The sequence below is a fragment of the Aedes albopictus genome, chromosome 3 (genome assembly GCF_035046485.1).
Source record: "Aedes albopictus strain Foshan chromosome 3, AalbF5, whole genome shotgun sequence".
Taxonomy (NCBI): domain Eukaryota; kingdom Metazoa; phylum Arthropoda; class Insecta; order Diptera; family Culicidae; genus Aedes; species Aedes albopictus.
In genome coordinates this window covers 193401149-193426605 of record NC_085138.1, presented here as the reverse complement: position 1 = coordinate 193426605, position 25457 = coordinate 193401149, and the positions used below count along the sequence as shown (strand labels likewise).

The 25457-nt window shown below is 40.4% G+C and overlaps 1 protein-coding gene across 1 annotated transcript in view; it reads right to left on the bottom strand.

The window, feature by feature from the left end:
• Positions 1–843: 843 nt before the first annotated feature.
• LOC109426664 (protein eva-1 homolog C-like) overlaps positions 844–25457 on the bottom strand; it is a 93231-nt gene continuing 68617 nt past the window's right edge. The window contains exons 9-10 of the mRNA XM_029858256.2: positions 25135–25385; positions 844–7244 (exon numbers count right to left, since the gene is read on the bottom strand). Coding sequence (XP_029714116.2) covers positions 6807–7244; positions 25135–25385 — 689 coding nt within the window. The 3' untranslated portion in view covers positions 844–6806. The remainder of the gene's footprint in view (positions 7245–25134; positions 25386–25457) is intronic.

Here is a 25457-nt window from a genome sequence, read left to right as displayed (position 1 = left end):
CAGGCCAAGTTCCAGTTGAAACGTAGAGCCACAAAGAAGAAGAAGAAGAAGCTAGCTGGACAAATTCTTTCAAGAAACATTCTTGCATTCTTATATTGTGACATCAAGGCGAAATTCAAAGATATGAATTATCTAAGCAGGGTTATCTCTAGATACACCCATGGTGTACGGCATTTTGCTTCGGTGTGTCGCAAATTCTTTCAACTTTAACTTCTGCCGCGGAAAGTCGTTTTCTTCAATGCCCTTAAGTGCAAATTCAGCTGTATTTGTTCAAAATTCTTGCCAATGATGAAAGTTTCACAAACATTTCTTTATACTCGAACAACTTTTTACCAGAGCTCTCATCGACGCGAGAACAAAAGACCTGTCACATGCCAAACAATCTTCAAATTTAGCTTCCACTTTATTTGACGAATGATGAGAGCCCAGGACTTTGCTTCTACTCATGAGTGGGGCAAACTCCGCCGGGAGCTACGAATGCAAAAAAAAATATTAGTTCCATTTGGATGAAAGCATGTCATCATGTCACTACACGAGGGTATTGATCGATCCGCATCCGATTCAGACTACATGTGTACCTTTCACATTTGTCTTCTGATGGATTGCGTGTTGATTTATCGGTTGACGGCAGCAGCGACAGACAACCACACTACACCGAATTGCTTTTGGCACCTATTCCTGGTTCGTGTATGTATACTTACCTTTTTTGCACTTATTAATCGAGATAACCGTAGCGGGTGGATTAATAGATACTTATCGAAATGCTGCTAATGGTGAAGTGCATTAACTGACGGAAATCACGCCGATGGACGTCATCATGGCAAATTAAAATAAAATCGGATGTGCAGCATTTTAATTAAAAATGTTTATTCAACCATTTTAACCGCATTTCACATCTGTGGAGCGATTCACGTTTGGAAATGTGCAATTCAGTTGTCCAATATGTACAATCTCTTCCTTTTTATGGTAATCAATGTGTTCAGGCTTGAGGGAAGTGCTGTCAGAGTCAGTTAAATTTGATTTTTTTTCTGCTACATCAATGGAACGAGAAACAAGAAAGGTGGAGTGAACAAAAACCGTCCAATTTTCTTCCTGATCGGATCGTTCTACATCAGTTTGCTCTTGAAACACATTGTTGCAAAATATCATTTTGATACTCCCTATATGATAGAGTGAATCGCGCTTCTTGTATCGTACACCTATATGTATGTTATTCGATTTTATCGTTATTTCTCTTTTTTTTTCTTACTTTTCGGTGGTGACGGTGTGCCATGCGGAGCACGTGCATCTTCGCTACACGTGTGGACTGTTTTCAGAGACTTGATTTTTTTTTCTTTTTTTTCTTTAGCAGCCTTCCTTGCCTACATTTCGATTAGAGGCTAAACGCGGACTTTGGATGGCTGTTCCCGCCCCGTTGCGGGCACTTATGAATGGGTAAAGCTGCCGAGAGAATTTGTTCGGTGTGAGTTTTAAAGGAACAAAATTGGGGAATCGATAGCACAGGATGCCTCCGGCTGAATTTGTGTTGCCATTTCCAAGCAAGCAATTATAGCGCATTTCACTTCAGGATTGTCAGGCGAGAATGTGCAAACTATTGTTTTCGGGGAAGAGTACTGGCATGTCGACTTTGCCAATTGCATTCGAAGCATTTGTTTTTCTTCTGGTTATAAAAACAAACACTTCTGACATCACAAAGTTTGACATGGAGAAAACGTGGGATAATATAAAGCGTTGGAAGTTCAAAAGTACACAAACACTCTTTTTCATAATCAATCTGTTAGGTTTGATGTTCGGCAATTATAGGTATGTGAAGGATAATCTGGGACAATATACAGTGAGTAGGAATTCCTGGAGGAATCCCTGGAGGAATTCCTGGAGGAATCCCTGGAGAAATTCCTAGAGGAATACCTTGAGGAATATCTTGAGGAATTCCTGGAGGAATCCTTGGAGGAATCCCTGGAGGAATCCCAGGAAGAATTTAGCATCCTCCCTGTAGGAACTCCTGAAAGAATTCCTGGAGAAATCCCTGGAGGAATCCTTGCAGGAGGAGTGAAGGAATCCCAGGAGGAGTTCCTGGAGGAATCCCTGGAGGAATTCCTGGAGGAATCCCTGGAGGAATTCCTGGAGGAATCCCTGGAGGAATTCCTGGAGGAATCCCTGGAGGAATTCCTGGAAGAATCACTGGAGGAATTCCTGGAGGAATCTCTGGAGGAATTCCTGGAGGAATCCCTGGAGGAATTCCTGGAGGAATCCCTGGAGGAATTCCTGGAGGAATCCCTGGAGGAATTCCTGGAGGAATTCCTGGAGGAATTCCTGGAGGAATCCCTGGAGGAATTCCTGGAGGAATTTCTGGAGGAATCCCTGGAGAAATTCCTGGAGGAATCCCTGGAGGAATTCCTGGAGGAATCCCTGGAGGAATTCTTGGAGGAATTCCTGGACGAATTCCTGGAGGAATCCCTGGAGGAATATCTGGAGGAATTCCTGAAGAGGAGGAATCCCTGGAGGAATTCGGAGGAATTCCTGAAGGAATCCCTAGAGCATGTTTTCCCAAACTGTGGGTCGTGACCCCCCAGGGGAGTCGCCGGCGTTCATCCAGGGGGTCGCGAGAGACAGTAAAATATTTTACTGTAACAGACAACAAGTGAGGGAATTTCTATCCCGAGCAGAGGGGAATCCCAAACTTATAACTATCTAATCACATAATCTGTTTTTATATCTTGTTTTGTTATTATTAACTTATCAAGGCATTACTTTCCCATAACATGTTTTGTTTGACAATCTTATTTTGTTATGATCGAGCTACACCCGATTCTTTTTTGTACGGGTCTGGTTTTTGCTATAACTCATTCAATTTTCAACCGATTCTCATGAAATTTTGTACACATATAGGCATGATTAGTGCTATCAATGTACGAAACTTCATGGGAATTGGTTCAAATTTGACTGAGTTATAGAAAAATAACGAACCGTGCAAAAAAAAAGAATCGGGTGTATTGATATACACCCGTAAAATAATATTCAAATAATATGTTTTGTTATGGAACAAATTTAGTTATTATACTATTGAGAGTGTATGAATATTTGATAAACAATAGCATAACAAGGGCCCATATAGCCGAGGCGGTAAACGCACGGGTATTCAGCATGACCATGCTGAGGGTGACGGGTTCGATTCCCGGTCGGTCCAGGATCTTTTCGTAAAGAAAATTTCCTTAACTTCCTTGGGCATAGAGTATCTTCGTTCCTGCCACACGATATACGCATGCAAAATGGTCATTGGCAGAGGAAGCTCTCAGTTAATAACTGTGGAAGTGCTCATAGAACACTAAGCTGAGAAGCAGGCTTTGTCCCAATGAGGACGTTACGCCAAGAAGAGAGAGAGAGAATAGCATAACAATAACAAGTTTTGATATTGATATAAAGTCACCTATATTATTCGAGATTCACGTTGCACAATGGTTCGAATCAACGTTTTAGCAGAAAAACGTTCATTATCTCTGTTATCGTTAAAAGGGGTGTATTCAGAGAAGTTGTTTGCATTTGTTTGCTGTATCTTTTCCAAAAACTTTCTTTGTGTTTACCCAAATCTGGAATAGAACTTAAATCATAAGCGATCGAGTTCTTCAGCAAAGTTGTAGGCAATGCTATTTCGAGCAACTTTGCCGAAGATACATTTTATCTATTTAGGGTCTCCAAATGAAGTTTGTGGGTGGGGAACTGTGAGCAAGCCATGATGACTAGCAATGATTATTGATATGTTCTAAACACTTGTTTTGTTATTCATATTGGGTCTTGTACCTTTTGGGCTAATGTACCTATTTTGGGCACTTGATGCTATAACTAAGTCTATTTCAAACCAATTGATTTGATTTTTTTTGTATAGGGTAAGATACTGTACGTATTTCATTGTGTGCCAATCTATATATATAAAAATGAGTTTGAAGTCCTTTGAGGCAACAAAACTCAAGAACGGCTGAACCGATCAGGATGACTCTTGCACGGTTCGGTTCGTATTAGTGGTGGCTGTGTTTATAAGTACAAAAAATTACGAACATCATCTAGAAAAGTAACAAAATTGAAAATTTTTGATTTTTCATGAGCTGGGAAGGAAATTAACACGATCGAAATGAAATCAATCTAGAGTGCGGTGACGTTATGAGCTCAACAGTTGTCAAACCACCACAGCTGGGCAAGACAACGTTTGTCAGGACAGCTAGTAAGGTATAAAATTGGTTGAGTTATACAGTCGACTCTCCAGGTCTCGATATTGAAGGGATCATCGAGATAGGGAGAGATCGAATTGAAGAATCAATTTGTAATGCACACTAGATTGAAAAAATCTCCGTTACTAGGAAAAACCAACAACAAACAGATGTCACTCTGCCTTCCCATAATGTTTTGCACCTAGGAAACGAGGTCTAGTAACCTGTGAGAATGGGCATATCGACATATAGAGAGAAAATCTAGAACAAAAACGATCGAGATCGCATCGAGATAGGGAGATATCGAGATAAGGAGATATCGATATGTAGAGAGGTAAAATGTACGTAGTCTGAAGGGACCGCTCAAACCATAGAGATAGGGATAGATATCGAGATGTAGAACATCGACATGTGGAGAGTCGACTGTAGTGGCAAACCCAAACTAGGTCCACCTGCCCAAATAGTACAAGACCCTAGCATTATTACTTACTTTGTTATTAGTTTGATATCATTACTAATTTTGCTTTCGGATTGTTATCAATAACTTTAAAATAACAATATTTGTTATTAAAGTATTTTTCAAATTCATTGTTATTATGTTGTTATCGAAACTAACAAAACATGTTATTTAATTGAACTTCCAGGAACATTTTTTGTTATGATTTTTGTTATTTTGCCGCTTATGACAGCCAAGTTTATAACATAGTTTGTTATGTAAATAACATGAAAATGACTGATTTCATTACTCAGTTATTCAGCTAAAATAACACATTTTATTATGCTGTTATTATTCCCTTCTGCTCGGGATGGGGGTCGCGTGAACTACGTCAGCTGGAAAAAGAGGGTCGCGCGACCTGAAAGTTTGGGAACCTATGCCCTAGAGGAATTCCTGAAGGAATAGCTGGCGGTATTCTTGGAGGAATCCCAGGAAGAAAATCTGGAGAACACTCTTAAAGAACTTCTAAATAATTCCATGTTGGAGTTCCTAGAGCAATCCCTGTAGAAATCTCTGAAGGAACTGAAACTCCTGATGAAATCCTTGATAAAATTCCTGGAGTAATCCTTGGAGAAATTCTTGGTAAAAATCCTGGAGAAGTCCTAGGAGTTCCTGGAGGAATCATTAGATTAATTTATGGAGGAACTTCTGGTGAAATCCCAGATGGAAGTTTTGAAGGAACCGACACTCCTGATGGAATCTTTGAAAGAATTCCTGGAGAAATCTCTGAAGAAACTCCAAAATGAATCCCTGGAGAAAAAAAAATGAATTCCTTGAGGAATTCTTGAAGGTACTTTTGGTAAATATCCTGAAGAAATCCTTGGAAAAGTTCCTGGAGGAATCCCTGGAAAAATTCTTGGAGGAATCCCTGCAGGAGTCCCTGGACGAATCCCCAAATGGATGCCTGGAGGAATTACTGGAGGAATTCCTAGAGAAATCCCCGGAGGAATTCCTGGAGGAAGCCCAGGATGAAAATCTGGAAAAATCCCTGGAAAAATCTCTAGAGGAACTCCTGGAGGAATATCCCTGGAGTATTGCGTAAAGGAATCCCTGGAGAAAACCCTGGACAAATTCTTGAAGGAATCCCTGGAGGAATTCCTGGAGGAAGCCGTAGATGAATCTCTGGAGAAATCCGTTGAGAAATTCCTGAAGGATTGCCTGAAGTAATTCTTAAAGGAATCTTTAGAGGGATTCCTGAAAGAATTTCTCCAGGGATTGCTTGAGAGAATCTCTGAAGGGATTCCTGGAGGGATTCCGGAAAGAATCATCAGAAGTATTCCAGAAAGAATCCCTAGAGATATTCCAGGAGGGATTCCAGAAAGAATCCCAAGAGGAACACCTGGAGCATTGTGGAAAATCTCTGAAGAAACTCCTAAATGAGTCCCTAGAGAAATTCGTGGATCAATCCCTGTAGGAATCTCCAAAGGAACCGAAACTTCTGATGGAATCCTTGAAAGAATTCCTGGAATATTTTTTTGGTGAAATTCCTAGAGAAATCCTAGGAGAATTTCCTGGAGGAATCCCTGGAGGATTTCCTCGAGGAGTCCCTGGAAGAATCCCTGGAGAAATTCCTGAAGGAATCCCTAGAGGAATGAAAAACCATTAGAAGGATTCATGGAAGAATCCCTAGAATCACTGGAGGAATCCCTGGACGATTTCCTGGAGGAATCCTTGAAGGATAAGATTTTCAGCTTGCTGCAAATTGTTGCTGTTTGTTTCATTTCTTTTGTTTAGCGCTGTAGATAATGGCTACGCAGTCGTACTGGTGTGAGTGGTGATTTTTCTTTGCATGCAACAGTAACGAATCAGTTCTCATAAATTCGGGATTATCTTGAGCGAGCCGAGATCGACACATTGAAATAAATACTCGAATTTAAATCAGTAATATCACCGCGAAATGCGTATCGAGGATAATACTGGAATGGTGCTTAATACGCTGTGGAGCTTGCCGCCATAAATGTTGATCCAATCCTGCCGAATACATGCTGTGCACCGCCACATAAAAACAATCCGACTCAACCCAACCTCAACAAAAGCTCAGAAAAAAAAAGAGATAAAACAGATTACCTAGATGCCAGAATCAATCTAGACAGCTTTACCCTACAAGTTTACATCACCCCGACCCTCAAGCCCAGCCATAAAAAAGAATCGTTCTGGCAGATTTTCCGTTCGTTATCCGGTATTTTGAATGATTGATTTTGACGGAGAGTGGACGCCTTCTGCTCGATTGACGCCGGCGGCGGTCCTGTCGTCGCCGTTGGCCACCCCAAGAAGTTGCACTGAAGGCAGGAGCTCGACTCGTGGGAGTACTGGTCCATGCTGCTGACTGTGGCATCTGCAACGGTCAAGCTGAGATTTTCCACCGCCGCCGACGTCTGTTGGCTTAGAGTTACGTTTTTATTGCTCTGTAGATTGCCCTCGGTGACTATATAATTCGGTAGGATGAACATTGTGGTCGATATCTGGGGCACGGCATCGGGGTGATTAAAAACTTTGAACGTTGGCATAAACGGGGCAGACGTTGATGGATGCTCGTAGGTCGTTTGCTGGAATAGAGGAAGTAGATAGGATAAGAAAAGAGAAAAAAAAACAAGAAATCCAGATTAGTCTGACATCGAAACCGGGAAAGTCGCAGAAACTTTCAATTAGAACAAAAGCCAAAGAAAGCACAAGAAAAAGTTTTATCCCAGGATGCTTTTTATGATAAACTTGCGGTGTATGGCTGGAGTAGACAAACAATAAAAATCAATGTCGAGAAATTTTCGAAAAAGTTTACGCTATGGCAAACTTGGGACTTGTTTGCAGTCGATGGAGAGCCATACTTTGGACGTTCCGATCGAATAACCGTGACTTAGAGTGCCTCGTTAACGGTCTTAAGGACTGTTGCTTCGCAATGAACCATTTACGCGAACGATAGGCAACAAAATTAAAATGTAGTAGGAGGTTATAAATTATGCCTGAAGCGAATAATTTCGTAGAAATGCAAATCAAGACAAAGACAGGAGCAATATATTTATCCGGCATTTAGAAATAATCATTTATCTAACTTGATTGCGGAAACTTTCTCTTCTCCTTGGCGTAACTTACCAACTCGGACAAAGCCTGCTTCTCTGTCTAGTTTTTTTATTCTTCAATCACTTAATCTAATTTACAGCTCTTTTGTCCATTGTAGGGCATTGCGTGAGCGATTCCAATTGAGGGGGTTAGAAGCAAAGGGGTGTAAGTGACAAAAGCCCACTTTCGAGTAAATGAGGTTTAATAATTATTTATGTAACGAGTTGCAAAATGATGATTTTTACAGCACGAGTTGTACATTTATCCAACGAGGAGCAGGAGAATGGAGTGTAGTAAAGAAGGATGAATCACGACTTAACCGCATTCTTTGGCGAACAGTTGATCTAGAAGGTTGCCAAAATCGGAAGGATACGGTGAGCAGGGTATATTGCAAGCATTGGCGTAGCTAGGGGGGGTTCCAGGGGTGCCTGGCACCCCCTAGAACAAATTTGGCACCCTCTAGAATGTTTCCTTGACAGGCATCTAAAATTTAAAACTTCACCCAATAATTCCAGTATTTATTAATGGCACATTTAAACAAAACATAAGCAAACCAGAATCAGAATTTTTATCTGATATACTTGTTGTAGGTTTTAGCGTTATGGATATTGGTAAGAACAATGAACAGACTTCTCCATAGATTCCTCCAGAAATACCTCTATCAATTTATACAGTGATTTCTCTATGCCTCCTTAATGAACCCTTCAATAAACATCCCTTAGGATTCTGCTACTGGTGGGGTTGTACAATGTACATACAAGAAATTTCTGCAGAGATTGAGCAATTTCTTCGGTGATTCTTCTAGGAATTCCTTTAGAGATTTTATTCAGTGGTTCTTCCAGAATTTTTTCATGGAATTCCTCCTGGAGGTTATATTGGCCTTCCTCCGGGAATTGTGGCTAGGATTCCTCAAGCAACTCCTGCTGAGTTTCTTCCAGCAATTTCTCTTAGAACTCCTTCAAAAAATCTCACTCTGGTACCTTCAGGAATTCTACTAGGGATGTTCTTCTGGAAATTCTTCCGGAAAATCTCTCTGGGATTTATCTAAAAATTCCTTCGGTGATTCTTCCAGAGATTTTGTCAAGGATTTATATTCTAGAAATTCCACAGTGAATTTCTCCAAAAACTTCTATTGACCTTCTTCAATGAATTTCAACTGTGGTACTTCAGAAATTCTTCTAGAGCTTTCTCCTGACTTTTGTGCTGGAATCTTACCAGGCAATCTTCCTGGAATTCTTGCAGAAATTCTTTTGGTTGTTCTACCAGAGTTTTCTCCAAGGACTCATCCAGGAATTCCTCTAGAGATTTTATCCAAAGATTTCTCCAGAAAATCCTCATGTAATTCTCTCAGAAACTCCTTTTGGCCTTCCTCCAAGAATACCTCAATCAACTCCTCCTACGGTTCTTCCAGCAATTCCTCCAGAAGTGCTTACTATGATATATCCAGAAATTCTTGTAGTGATTCATATATGAATTTATCCTAGCATAATGGCTGGAATTCGTCCGGGATATCTTCCTGCGAATCCTTCAGAAATTCCTCCTGCAATTCCTTCAGGGCCTTCCTTATATATTTTTCCAGAATACCTCTACCGGTTCTTGCAGGGACTTCTCTAGGTTTTCGAAGGCTTTTTCCTTAAGATTCCCCCAGGCACTCCTAATGGGGTTTCTCTAGAAATTCCTGTATAGTTTACTCCAGCAGTTCCTCATAGGATTTCTGCTGAGATTTCTACAATGATACATTCTGAGAATACCTCCTGAGATTTTTCTGTGATTCCTTCAGAAGCTCTCCTCCAGGAATTTTTATCCAAGATATTTTATCCAAAGATTCTCTCATAATTTTCTCACGGACTTTTTCCAAGCCTTCCTCTAGGAGTGGATGGATTTCTCGAGCTATTTCTGATGTAATTCTTCCAGCAATTCCTCCTAGGACTCCTCCAGAAATACTTACTATAGAGTAAGGTGGGGCAAAAGTTCGACCTTAGTTGAAAATTCAACTTTTTTCAAGAAATCGAAGCAGATAAAAATAAATGAATACCGTGTGATGATTCTACCATCCATGGGCTAAGAATTTGCTGAATAAAGTTACGCCAAATGTCTTTTCAATTTTGAGTTGCAACACTTTTTGTATGTGTGTGTCTCATTCGAATTCTTGCCCCATCACTGGGGCAAAAGTTCGAATCTAGTGTTTGTGGAATTTCACAAACCGTAGCACACTATTTCGACACTTTTGTAAACTGAATACCTAAAACCAATTAATATTTGATGTTGGAACTGAAATACACTTTAAAGTTTGATCTGGATTTTACCCAAATCAGGGTAAAATTTACTACACCAAAAATTAGTAGTTTTCCGCCAAATTCAGTTAAAACAACATTTATTTTCAACTTTGATCGAATTTTCTCACTAATTCCATCATTTTTAGAGATAATATGTACTTTTTGCGCAATTTTAGGTTTTAACCTAAAGTTGCTGCATGACTCGAACTCTTGCCCCACAATTCGAACTTTTGCCCCACTATGTGTAAAATATGATTTCCAAATCCTTTTTGAAAAAAGTTATACATGCTAAAGCATCTTCAAAATATACCTAGTTACGCCCCAAAATAAAATATCGAATTCGATTTCATTACAATTCCATTCCATGCGTTGGAAGGACCATCGCATATTACAATTTTTTGATCAAAAACCAACATTTTGTCATAACTTTTCGAAATATTGATCAATTTTTATAATTTTTTTAGTGAAAGACTCTTTTTCAAAAAGGCTTCGAACAACCTTGACACCCGAAAGAAATAATTTGAATTGAGCTCAAAAACTTCAAAAGAAACTCTTGCCCCACTCGAACTTTCGCCCCACTTTACTCTAATACATCCCGGAATTCTTCTAGGGATTCTTCTATGAATTTCACCAGGGATTCCTTCAAAAACTTGCTGGGAATATTCAAGGAAATCTTCCTAGGAGCCTTGCAGAAGTATATTCGGTGTTTCCTCCTGGAAATCCTAAAGTGTTTTTTTTCCTGGGATTTCTCCAAATATTTCTCATTGGGTTCCTCCAGGAACTCCTCTTGACTTTAGGATATTTCCAGAAATGACTTTGATTTTTTCAGGGATTTTTCTAAATACTCATCCAAGAATTCCTCTTGAGTTTTTAATCATGGATTACTCTAGAAACTAATCATGGTATTACTTCTGGCCTTCTTCAAAGAATTCCAGCTGAAGGAATCCCAATAGGAATCTCTGTAGGAATTCCTTAACGAATTTTGAGAAAAGTTGGAATTTCCAGAGAAATCCTAGGAGGTATTACTAGACAAATCTCTAGTGATATCCCATAGGAATAAACGGGAAAAACTAATTGATTAGAAGGCACCGAATGTTGCTAATTGACAAATTGAGAGATGAATTTAAAAAAAAACGATTTCTGGTGGGATTCGAACACACGACTCCGTATTCGCAAGACCACAGTATGTCAATTTCTTAGAGGGTTCCTTCGGCAAGGTTGTTTTTTTTTAATTTCTGTGGTAGTTTTTAATCAGCAATTTCTTCGGATTGTTTTTCTATAACTTCAATGGCTATTCCTATGAAAATTTTCAGCAATTTCTTTTTCAGTTGTTTTGCAATTTTCTCAGGCAATTTTATCGTGATCACTCTATGATTTATTTGTGATTATATATAATGCTTCTGAAAATTGTTGAACTGGAAATTTCGAAATTCTCAACTGGACTTGCTCAAAGAAACCCCTATGAAATTCACGAAAACCATCCTGACAAATTCCCAAAGCGATTGCCGGAAAAATTACCAGAGGAATTCCGGAAGAAAATATTAAGGCTTTTTAAAGAAATTGGCCAAATACAATCTATAAAAATTTCCACATTCCCAAAAAAAAATTCTGAGAAATTCTCAAAGAACTTTCCGACAGCATCAAAGGAACTTCTGAAGAAAATTCGACATATCGTTTTCCAAAGGAATTATCGAAGAAGTTCTCAAAGTAATAATCGAAGTTTGCAAAATTTCCAAAGGAATTGCTGATGAAAATCCCAAATATTTTTTTCAATCCAAGTATGTAACACTGGAATTGCCGAAGATATTCCGAAATCATCTAATGCAGGAATTCCTTACATACTAACTAAAGAAGTTGCCTAAAGAAAAATTATAGAAGCAATTTATAAAAGAATTTCCGAAGGAGTTTGCGATCGACGAAAATCCCAAAAAAAAGTAGAATGGCTTGCCGAAGACATTTAAAAAAATGTGAGGAAGTTTCCATTGTCATTGTTGAATGAATTACCAAAAGCTTTACTGAAAGAATCCCCTGAAGAGTAATTGGAGAATTTTAAAAAGAAAATATCAAAAGAATAGCTGACATTAACAAAACAATGCTTGAAACACTACTAAAATTGGCGAGGAACTCCCGAGAATACATTTTCAATAAAATTAAAAAAAAACAAATAAACTCCTAACGATATTGCCAAAGAACTTTCTAAAGGATGCGTGAAATGTGCTTAGTATCGAATTCCAAACTTATTACCAAATAAATTATTAAAGAAATTGCTGGGGTACGAAGAAATTTGCCAAATCCAAAGAAATTACTGGGAGATTTCCAAAAGAATTCTCAATTGAAATAAATTGCAAAACAATTTCCAAATAAATTGCCGGAAATGTTCCCCTGAGGAATTACCAAAAGAATGTTTTGCCGAGAACACAAATTATAAACCAGACCCGATTATCTGAATGTACGGAGCTGACTGATTACTACAATGTTGCTTTTACGTAAGCCAAAATTTCAGCTTTATGCATAATTCTGTTCACCAGTTACATTATCAATCCAGTCGAGATCATAATTTGGTGCGAGCATCAGAATCCCGAAGAGAAAAATCGAAGTTCGATCGCACCAAATTCCAGGTTTGAACTGGATTGATAATATGTTCGTGAAGCTTCAGAACGGTACTCAGAGTTAGAATAATCGAATCCAAATTTTGTAGTTTTAAGAATCATACTCACAATTTCTCTGTTAGAGTATGTTCATGTCCTTTCAAGCTGAAATTCAGGCAATTTTAGAATGTAGTAGTATTTGCTTACGCAGAAATTACAGATATTCAAATATTTGCGTTATGTCTGATAGCCAAGCAGCTCTAAATGCTTTGAAATCAGCTACATGCACCTCTAAACATGTTTGGGAATGTATTAATTCACTCCAACAATTAGCTCGCCGTAATCAGGTGAAGCTGTTTTGGGTTCCAGGGCACTGTGGAATTGATGGAAACGAACAAGCCGATATGCTAGCAAGACTTGGTTCGTCTCATCAATTCATAGGACCAGAACCGTTTTGTGCTGTATCTGGTTGTCTTCTCAGAATGGAGTTTAAAACATGGGAACATGAAAAAATAAAATCCAACTGGGAAAACACCACTTTTGCGAGACAGTCCAAACGTTTTATAAAACCAAATTTTGTGAACACTCGCAAAATCTTAGAGCTATCAAAAAGAGATCTAAGTATTTTTACAGGCCTTCTAACTGGCCATTGTCCGAGCCGTTATCATCTGAAGCTAATTGGAAAACTTCAGGATGATGTATGTCGCTTTTGCGACATGGATAAAGAAGACTCGGAACATTTGTTGTGCCGTTGTCCGGCAATTTCTGCTAAAAGAATTAAGTTCTTCGACAAGGGGCTAATAGAACCCCTTGATGTATGGAGAACAAACCCTAATGTGGTAGTACAGTTCATCCGAACTGTCGCACCGTGTTGGGATCAGGCTTAAAGTCAAGGTTTGATTATTGCTAACTCCAATAGTAATACGTCAACTTGACATAGCTAAATAAAACTGGGGCATATGTCACAATAGATCTAACAACTGGTCGCAGTGACTTAGATACCCAACAAGGAATAATAAATGTTCATGTCCACGTGGTAGTGTTGCAATAAATGAAACAACAACGCTGTCGCCATAAATAAAGTGGTCAAACCAAAAATGCAAAAATGTATCCTGATTTTGCAATTTTAAGTATTTATAACTCTCACAAATGTTCTTGAAAACAATTTTACTAAGAGTATGTCACGATGAATACAAGTTACACGCAAATTTGTGGATATTTGACAGTTTCCGAGATTTACACTTCTAATAATTGCTCTGAAAATGTATTCTTACGAACCTGATTGTTTTCAATTCACAAAACAAAGTGGTTGTCGCGATGATTGTTAAGTTCAAACTCAAAATGCAAACTCCATGTATTATACGCAATCAAGTTATCAAGTTTACAAACCTCACGTGACGGAGAAAGCGTTAAATCATTACATTACTAATTACTAATAAATTGAGGGTGGATCGGTATTTTTCCTTTACAAAAGAAAAACAAACAAAACAACCTGGAAGCCACTGAATCTGGCACCCTCTAGGCACCCCCTAGGAAAAAATCCTAGATACGCCAATGATTGCAAGAATGCTGGATAGTAACCCTTGCAAAGGTTGTGTTTACAAGTAATCCGGATAGTACAAGACGATGTGAAGCACAGCGAACAAGATGAGCTGATCAGGTCGATAGTGATTTGGCGAGTGCAGGTAGAATGTTCCCGAGCTTGGAGAGAAGCATCAGCGAACCGAAACGTGTGGTGTAATATTATAGACTCAGTCTTGTCTATGCAAACATGTTGAATTAAATAAATAAAATAAAAATAATGAATATGTTTGCACAACTTAATCTTCCACATAGTATATAGCGACATAAAACTTCATCCTTATAAACCACTTTACGAATCGATGAAATCTGTTCAACTTTTAGACAAAAGCCCGGAAAAATCCGATGGATAACACACGCTGCCACTGAGACTAAAAAATAAATCAATTCCAGGCATTCTCTTTGCCACCCATAACGCGTGACGCAGCATGTGGTCTCCGGGGAAAATGTTTGCGAAAAGCTGTCAAAAGTATTAATGCCAGCCGTGCACAAACTCTGCTTTTGCTGTGGCTGCTCCTGCTGCTGCTACTTCGTAGTTGTCATTGCCCGGGCATTAGTGTCCATCATGATTCCCCCGGTGATGGACGCTAGGTATTGTGTGTTTGACAATGCTGCATAAAGCCAAATAAATCGCTCAGGCACATTTGTCACCAAAAATGGACAGAGAGAGGGTACAACTTTATGCAAAAGCATCAACGCCATTGCACTATCCTCGGGGATTTTCACGGAAGCATGCCATTTCGTACCTACAGGATGCCCGGAAAATGGCACGATCATCATCAGCAAGTGCATTAGGAAATTGTAAAAATAAAAATGGTCGACAAACACTGTGCCGGGCAACATTCGTGATTAATACGGAAAGCAAACGGTAAATGGCTGCATTGAGAATATTAGATTTTATGTGTTCCATTAGGCCGCTGCACATTTTTGGTAAAAATAAAATGCAATCCTGAAAACGTATAGTCACAGATGGTTGAAAATGGAAACAAGTTCTGAAATCGCTTAGCTGGTGGAGCTGGCAATTCAATTTTGTTTGGCGACTCCAAACTATTCCAATGTTGTTTGTGCTATGTTGCAGCCCTGGAATGAATCCGAAGCTTAACCCCACAGGTTAAACCCTCCTTTGGTATTAGGGTCATTTTTTACCCAACCCGTCAGCAACATCTTTACAACATGACGCAATGATGGAGCAGCAGAGGTAACAGTCTCGGGACCAGACGAATTGCCCCCGCTTGCGAGTCAGCCGCGTAGGTGCCCGCTAAGAATAGTACTACTTGGGTTAGTGGTTCAAGGTGTCAAGCGACCCGTGCCGAGAAATGAGTGATCGAGGGGGTGAAAATGATGCTTGATCATTAACGGAGCCTATGGCGTACCAGGGCACCCCACAGTATTTCGTCCATTACCTCGTTAATGCAGGGTTCTGGCGTGGTGAACCTCTTTTCCCGTGCTACTTACTTGTGTGATCACTAGTATGGGACAAACATCAAGTTCTCGCTCCAGCCGACTTTTTTGATTCCATTTAGGTCTCATATAAACTGTGCAAAATTTAGCACAAGCAGTTCAAAGTTTGCATAGGATTTACTATGGGAAAAGTTACACTTTCAAACAGAAAACCCCAGAGGTCGCCCTTTGTCTTCTTAATACAAATCGATCAACTCTTCTTGTAGAAAAATCATTTATGAAACTTTCCTTCGAAGACCGCAAAACAAATGAATGCTTGTAGAATAAGTTATTGATTTATTTCCGATTACTATCCAACGAACGGCTTTTTGTTTTGTTTTATTAGCAGCACTGTAGCTGCTGCCTTGGCTGCTGCTGATTCTGGGGGTGGTGATGCCTCCCGCCACCCCATGCAACGACGGCAGCAGCAGTGCTGCTGATAAAATGAAACAAAAAGCCGTTCGTTGGATAACTAATCGGTAATAAATCAAAAACTTTTTTCACTAGTGATCATGTATGAGTTGGTAATGACGAGGCCAACCCATTCGTGTGAAGCGGGTTGGCTCGGTCTCCGTTAAAGAGAGCAGAGGAAGAAGGAGTAGGAATCTGTGACCCGGCTAGACTTTTGGCGGAGATAGTGGACGGAGCGTCGTTGGTGAGGACCATCCTAACCAACCTAAATCGAGACGGGACATATGCAACAGAGGTGGCTGTGCAGCAGCTTGCTGAACTCATTGACGTCCTCGAAGTCCACCATAAGCAAAGACACGCAGCTGAACCTGAACCACTGTGACGCAGCTCAGCAACTGTTTTATCAGGCGGTTTATGAGTGGGGGATGGATATCGTCATCATAGCGGACTCATACCGAGTACTCGCCGGCAAAGCGCAATTGGGTCTCGGATGGGTCCAGAAAAAATAACGGCGATATACCCCGTGCAGGAGTTGGTGTCTTCTAGCTATGATGGCTTCGTGGTCGCCAAAGTAAAAAGGAATCTTCTTCTGTAGCTGTTTTGCCCAATCACGATGGTCAATCGAGCAGTTCACGCCGATGGTGGACTGTATGACAACCGTGCTGACAGGGCGAAGAACAGGTGACTTCAATGCCTGGGCCGTGGAATGTGGAAGTCGCTCTTGAACCAGCGGGGTCAGATCCTGCTGGAAACACTGGCCATACTAGACGTAGACCTGGTTACTTTGTCGATAATTGACGATACTTTTCGTAGTCCTGGCCTAACAAGTAGTTCGAACTGGAGAGTAGACGATAGCTACACTCACAGCGATCACCTGGTGATTCGTTACAGTATCGACAGTGGGTAGACGAAGAGGCGGCTATACCAAGGCCAAGCTCTCGGAGGTGCAAGACATCATACTTCGACGAAGGGGTATTTAAAGAGACGCTCCGCCGTGAGAGAAATCTACTTGGTTTAGACGGCGACGAGCTGGTAGGGGTATTCTCGCGTGCTTTCGATACGACCATGCCTAGGCGAGTCTACACTAGAAATGAGAGACCATTGGCTTAATGGTGGGGACACAAGCGACTGCAGACCTGCACAGCATCTGCCTACAGGCGAATGCAACGAGCACGATCTGAGGAAGAGCGAAACGAACGGCGGGTGGTGTACGTCGCTGCAAAAGCCGCGCTGAAGACCGAGGTAAGGACAAGCAAAAAAAATCTGCTTCGAGGGTCTCTGTTAGAGTGTCAATGCGAATCCGTGGGGGGATGCCTGCCTACAGGAGCGTGATGGCCAAGACGATCTCTCGTCTTGGCCATCACGCTCCTGTAGCCAGGAATCAACCCCACGGAAATAGCTCTTATAGAGTAATCTCCAGAGATGTTGAAGGGGATCATCGAGGGGCTTTTCCCGCGTCATAATCCTAGTCCTAGTCCTAGTCCTACAAAAAGAAGGACAGCTGGGGACTGGGGCTGGCGATGAAGAGAGGGTCACCGATGCAAAACTTGCGGGAATAGTAAAGTCCCTTAGCGTTGGTAAGGCCCCTGGTCCGGGCGGAGTTCGGAAACCTGGCCTTAAAAGTAGCTATTGCAGAGGCTCCCGAGATGTTTAGGTCTGCTATGCAGAAATCCCTCCACGCGGGAGTTATCCCAGAAGTTTGGAAGAGGCAGAGCCTGGTTCTATTACCACAAGCAGGAAAACCATTCGTACACCCATCGGCATATATACTAATATGCTTTATCGATACGGCGGGGAAGGTGCTCGAGAAGATCATCCTCAATAGTCTGTTGAGGTACACTGAGGGAGTAAATGGTCTCTCGGGCAGCCACCCTTGGCAAATTTGTACCTACTAGCTTTTATAACTAAACGCAACACGATGAAATTGAATATAATAACATTACCATTCTAAAAGCAATATTTGACCTGGGAGGATCCTTGGAAGAATTTTTGAAGTATTCTCATAAAAGCCTTGAAAGTATCACTGGAGGAAACTTTAGAGAAATTCTTGAAGAATCTTGCTGCAGTTATTTTCGGAGAACTCCTAAATAATGTTATTTTTGAAAAGATCCTAGAACTTATTCAAAAAGAAATGTCTGGAGGAATTTTAGAAGGAATTGCTAGAAAAATTCTTGGTGCATTTCCTAGAGAAATTCTGGGAGAAATCTCTGGAAGAATCTTGAAAGAGTCTTTCGTGTGTAAATTCCTGAAGGATTCCCTGGAGAAATGTCTGAAAGCACTTTTGGTATGTAAGTTCTTATATGTTTATAGTAAGTCACAGTGACTCCTACGCAACCAGAACCTGCGGTGCCGTGGGTGACTCTTTTGTGGCATGTGTGTTGCTTGGAATAATCACTGGAGGACTTATTGTCTCGCATATTGTAAGAATTGCTAATGGAATCTATAAGTAAACTTTTGATAAACTGCTGGAGAGATTTCTGAAATCCCTGGATAATTTCCTGGTTCCTGTATGCATACTTTTTAAATTATCTTCCAATACTAGTTACTGGAGAAATTCCTCCAGAAATTTTTGAAGTAATTAAAAAAATCATCTGGTAATACTGGAAACATTCTTGGGTATATCACTGAAAAAAAAAATGATTGAAGATTTTTTTAAATTTCTGAAGGAACTTCTTCATGAATTTTTGAAGAGAAACTGAGAGATATTTCTGAAAAAATCACTTCAGGTATTCTTAGAGAAATTCCTTGAGGAATCCTTGAAACAATTCATGAAAAACTCTCTAGAGAGAAACCTGAAGGAATTCCTGGAGGAACTTCTGAACAAATTTCTGGTGTTTTTCCTGGAGGAATTCTTGGAGATATTCTTGGATGAGACCCAGCAGGAAATCCTGGAGAATTTCCCGGAGAAGTTCTTGGATATTTTTTCGGAGCAATTCCTGGAATATCTCCAGAGGAATTCTATGATGAATTTCTGGAGAAATTTCGGAAAAAAACCCTTGAGTAGTTCCAGGAGGATTTCCTGAAAGAATCATTGGAGGAATCTCTGGAGGAATCTTCGAAGGATTTCCTGGAGGAATCTCTGGTAAAATCCCTGGAGAAATTCGTGGAGAAATCTCTGGCGGAATCCCTGAAGCAATCCCTGGAGGAATTCATGGAGGAATGCTTGGAGAAATCCCTGAAAAAAAAATCTATGAGAAAATCCCTAGAGGATTTCCTGGAGAAATTGCTGAAATAATTTCTGAGCGATGTCCAAAAATTCCTAGCGGAATTCTCGAAGAAACTCCTAAGGTAATTCCTAGAGGAGTTCCTAGAGTATTTACTGGAAAAATCCTGGAGGAATACCTGCAGGAATTCCTAGATGTATTTCTGTTGAAATTGCTAGAGGCATTCCTGGATGAATCTCTAGGGAAATTCTTGAAAGAATTGCTGGATGAATGTCTGGAGGAATCTGCAGAGGAATTCTGGGAGATTTCTATTTATATTTTTATTATTTCTATATTTCTGGAGAAGGAATTCCTGACGGAACCCCTGGGGGAAACCGTGGAAAAAAATTGTGGAGAAATCCCTGAAGCAATTCCTAGAGGAAGCTTTCTAAGAATTCCTGGAGGAAAGCCTAGAGGAATCCCTAAAAAAATCTGAAGATATTCCTGGAGAATTTCCTGGAACAATTTCTGCAGAAAGCCCTAGAGGATTTCATGGAAGAATCCATGGCGGAATTTCTTTAGGATTTCCTGGAGAAATTTCTGGAGGATTTCCAGAAAGAATCATCGAAGGATTTTCCAGAGGTATCCCTGGAAAATCCTTGGAAGAAATTGTCGAGAAATCCCTGGAGGAATCCCTGAAGCAATTCCTGAAGGAATCTCTGGAAATATTCCTGGAGAAATCTCTGAAAAATTCCTGAAGGTATTCTCGAAAAATTTCCTGGAAGAATTGCTGAAGAAATCCCTGGAGAAGTTGATGAGAAAATTTCTGAGGGTTGTCCAGGAGCAATGTCTGGATTAATTCCCGGAGGAGTTCCAGGAGTAATTCCTAGATGAAATCCTAGATGAATGCCTGGAGGTGTTCCTGTATGAATTGCTGGAAGAATCCCTGAAGGATTTCCTGGAGAAATCTCTAGAGGAATTCTTGAAACAATTTCTGGATGAATTTCTGGAGGCTTCTCTAGACTACCTCTGGGAGATATTTCTGATGCAATCCCTTGAGATTTCCTGGAGGAATTCCTTGAGGAATTTCTTAACGAATTTCTGGAGGAATTCCTGGCAAAATCGTCGAATTACTGAAAGAATCCCTGGAAAAATTCATGGAGAAATCTCTGGAAAAATCCCTGAAGGAGTTCCTGGAAGAATTCTTAGTAGAATTTCTGGTGGAATTCCTGGAGGAATCCCTGCAGCAATTCCTGAAGGAAATTTTGGACAATGTCCTGGAGGAATCCCTGGAAAAAATCCAGGGAAAATCCTTGACGAATTGGGTTTTTAAATTAAGAAAAATGTATCGATTTTTTTTTTATTTTATACGAAAGAGCACCTTTTTCTGAGCCACTATGATTTTTTTTTCAGAATCGTGGAGGAATCCCTGTAGCAGTTCCTGAAGAAACCCCTAGAGGAATTCCTGAAGAAACTCCAGAAGGAGTTTCTTGGAGAATACAAGGAACGATGCCTGAAGGAATCCCCAGAAGAAATCCAGGGGGAAACTTTGGAGGAATTTTTAAAATAAGTTGTACCAGAAAGAATCACAGAAGGAACTTCCGAGTGAAGTCCTGGCGAAATTCTTAGAGGAATCCCTGGAAGTATACAAGAGGAATGCCTGCAGGGATTGCCGGAGGAATCTCTGGAATAATTCATGGAGAAATCCCTGTACAAATTCATGGAGGAATCCCATGAAGAATTCCTGAAGAAATCCCACATTGAATTCTTGGAGGAATCCTGAAGGAATCCTAAGAAGGATTCGTGGAGGAAATCCTTTAGGAATCTCGTTGCAGTTCCTGAAGGAATTCCTGAAGAAATCCCAGGAGGAATCTATTACCGAAAATCCATGGAACGATATCGAAAAAAAAACCCAAAAGACTCCACTCGCATAGAACAGTGCTCAGGGCTTATCGATAAAATAGCAACTCTCAAAATGCTTCATTTTCAAAAGACTATATTGTACGCATCAGGCCTTAGGACTACTCTACCTCATGTCCCTCGATCGGGTGCTGCTGGTATTCACCGGTCTCTACCGATGACGATCCGTTGACGGGGCCCCGTTTCGATGCGCTGTAGGCACTGGTATATGTGGTCCACATCGGAGATGATGTGCGATGCTGTTGATGGGGCGGTCTGGTTTTTGATCTCCTTCTCAATTAATTGTTGCAGTTGCGTGATCTGCTCCTCATGTTGCAGATTCGATGGATTCTTCACTCCTCTCAATTTCAGCTCGAACTCCAGCTCCTCCTCCAATAGGTATTGCACTTCCATATTGCACTTGCACGTCACTTAACTCACTTCTCACTCAACTCACTTACCGAGACGAATAGCATTTTGACAGCGGAATTTGATAGAAAAACAAGTGGGTTTTTAAGTTGGGCGCCAATATTACCGTGGCCTTTACTCCAAAACGATTCCAGAAATCCTGGAAGCAATTCCAAGAGAAACTCCTGAAGGAATGCTAAAAAGAGTTCCTGGGGGAATCCTTGGAGAAATTTCCCTGGAGGATCTCTGGAGGAATTCTTGGAGAAATCCCAGGAAGAATTCCTGAAGAAATCACAAATGAAATTCTTGGAGAAATCCAGAAGGAGTCCTAAGAGCAGTTCGTGGAGGATCCCTGTAGCAGTTCCGGGAGGAATTCCTGAAGATACCCCAGAAGGAATCCCGAACGCAGTACCAAGGAGAATTCCTAAGGGAATCCCTAAACATTTCCTGGAGGGAGTACTGGATTAATTCCTGGAGGAGTTCCGGAAAAAATCGGAGAGGAACAACTGAAGGAATTCTAAAAAAAGTACCAGGAAGAATCATTGGAGGAATTTTTAAAATAATCCCTGAAGATGTCCCTGAAAAGAACACAGAAGAAATCCACAGGTGAATCCCTGAAGAAATTATTCGAGGGAAAACTGGAGGAATTCCTGAAGAAATCCTATAAGGAATCCCGGAAGCCATCCCATGAGGAATTCTTTCGAAAATACCAGGAATGCTTTCTTAACAAATTCCTGGAAGAATTTCTGTAGGAATATCTAGAAAAAAAAATGCAGGATCCGTGTCTGAAATAAATTTTGGACGAATTATTGTTGGAATCTTTGGATGGACTCACAAAATTTAGACATTTAACCAAGCTCTATTTGGTAAAATTCTATGATAAGATCGAAATGGTTCTCTTGGAGAAATACTTGGCAAAATTTCTTGTGATTTCGAGTAAAAAAGGTTTGATAGTTAAGTATAAAAACCTTAATTATTAGAGTAGTATATTTCCTGAGATATTTTTTTGGAACTCTGAATTGTTGATCATCTTTGAGTTGGTTCACCTCCCCCCCTGCCTTCCTCTGGCTATGCCCATGCCCTCATTGTAACCCCACCCCCCCCCTACATTGTATTTGAAGTAGGATTACTAGATATGATCAATGAAATTAACTGATATTCTTAAATAGGCGATTTCGAATACTTTATACTTTATACTTTCGAATACACCCTCTAAGGGGTGAGATTGGGTCAATTTTCAATCATTTGTATGTTCAATGTGATGCTTTCTGCTAAACTATCATTACCACATAGTATACACCAAATAAAAAGTATCAAGAGTACCAAATAAAAAGTTATTCCGATTTCAATTGCATTTGTTATTTATCAATCAATCTTTGAGGCGTCGTCCATCAGCTCTCCTTCGGTGCAATCGAAATGTGCGAGATAATTAATACCGCACAGTTTCGTTTCCCTCCGGGTAGCCCTCGACCGTCATGGGCGGAGATAGCGATTTTCATAAAATCGTTGAATGCGGACTTATTACTGATTGAATCAGTTTACAAAACAGCCAAGGACCGATCGCTGTTTATAAAGTTCGCATCTATGGAAGCGATGAAGGAATGCTTGAACACTAACGCGGCCCCAAGGAAGTTCGTATATACTCACGGTTTGACGGTGGAAGTGCGTATGTGTATAGCTGGAAGTAATATACAGTATGTACGAATTTTCGACTTACCTCCGGAGCTGAGCGATGACTGTCTATCGTCGGAACTCGGGAAGTACGGAAAAATTGAACAAATAGTCCACGAAAAATTCCCCCCGGACACCGGACTTGCGTGTCGTGTACATTGATGTGGAGAGCGATATACCACCAGCGATAGATGTCGGAAACTGGAAAGGGCGAGTATTTTACGACGGACTAAAGGATGTCTGCTTTCTGTGTCGAGCGGTAGGTCACCGCAAGGATTCCTGCCCTCAACGCAAGCAACCGGGGAAACAACAGCAGAAGGACCAGGAACCTCGTTCGTATGCTGCTGTTGTTTCAGAGGAAGGTGCGATTTCATCGAATCGTAAGTCATCGGAGGTTGAAATAATCGAAGTACTGGAAGACACGGACCAGCCGTTCGAAGAGGTAGTAGAAGAATCTGTCGTTTGTGAATCCGGAGCTGGTTCTGAAGACGAATGGCGTCCGATGACCCAGATGGAGAAACTTGAAGAAGTGGCGAAAGCGATAAAAGGAGTGATGGGGAACCCGACAGCCGATCAACGCAGGGCGCAATTTGCAGCATCCGGTTCCAGCTCAAGTTCCGGCCCTCGCGTGAAGAAGAAATGCGCGCGCAGAGCTCTTTATTGATTTTTAAATTGATTTTAGAATAAGAAATTAATTTACAAGAATATTGGCTCCGTAAAGTTTTTTGTTAAACATATGAGCCTTAAATAAATGATTTGGAAAAAAAAAAATCAATCTTTGAGTGTCGTTTTTTTGACCCAACACGAAGGTACTACAAACATTTTCTTGATCAGTATTGATCGTGTACGTGGTCTTGTATCTATCTGGTGTAAAATTCCCTTGTAAATTTTGACTTCAAAACACGGTGGGTCCATCCATAAATTACGTAGACTTTAAAAGGTGAGAGTAATTTGGCCAAAATTTTAATTTGCTTATACTGGGCAGGGTCAACCTTTTTACGATCTTAGCAGAATACTAGCGATAATACCCAATCGGTATCGATTGAAGACCGCTTGAGGTGAAAATACTCACAGCAGACTGCGTGATACGCATAATGCGATACTTTATAGGAGATAATTAAAGCTAATTAAACACTATACCTAAGCCTCGAATTTGAGCTTCAGAAGAATAGTTGATTAGTTCGCAGAAAAAGAAGATCAGCTGCACCATTGCTCCGGTTATCGCTGTAAGGGTATAAAACAATGAAGTTCATACGAACCCAAACAGCGTAACATTAAACGTTAAAACCAATACAGGATGGCACATTGTTTTCTTTCTTAACGGTGAAAAACATATTTTCCTTCAGCCATAAGAAGTTTTATTTTTACCCCGTCATCTTCCTTATATCGAATGCATCACACATTGAACTTCACCGACCGTATATTTTTAAATGGAAAAGCCAGAGCAGCAACATACTGCAACTGAAATAATAATGGATCCATTCTAATGATGCATATTGTATAGGGCTTCTACTGGCTGTGCGCTTACCATCATCACTGGTAGAAAGATACCTGGGTGCATATCATAATAACTCTTACGCAGCGTTCATCGCCATAAATTTTGCTCTCAGCTTGTTGCTTGGCATAAATAGAAGCATCCTTGTGCAGATGTAAAGCAGGCCATTACTATTGAAAGGGGATTTGTATAAATTGATTAAAAGTTTTTGATTGATAATTGCCAATAAATAAATAATTCATTGATAATTACATTTGACGCAAATCTTATAAATCTCCCATTAAAACTTTTTCTTGTAGTTTTCACCCAATCCCTTATACATGCTCCCTTGATACATTCCTGGTTTTGCTGCAGAGAACCCATGCATATTTACCTCAAATACAAATACATTGTGCTTGGAGCGTGGCTACCCGGCTATTGACTGCAGCAGTTAACAAACGAACAATAACTGAATACCTCAGGTCTCTTACCTTCATTTTCACTGCTACGGGAATAGTTTCCGCCACGCACTCCACCAGATCGAAGTCTTCGTTCGGAGCGTTACTCGTTGTGTTCGACTGCGGGTCGCTCGATTCTGAATGTTTGATGCAAGCGTTGTCGGTCGACGATAGTAATCTCATTTTGTAAGCCACCAAAGCCCCAATCGAGAGGCAGCATCCGAAGAAAATTACGACCACCACGATTACCAGCAGATGATTATCGATCCGATGTTCAATATTTGCTGTGCGGAATAGGACGAGAATAGCCCAAGGATTGGATGGATGAATATTTAATGACGGGGATGAGAGTTATA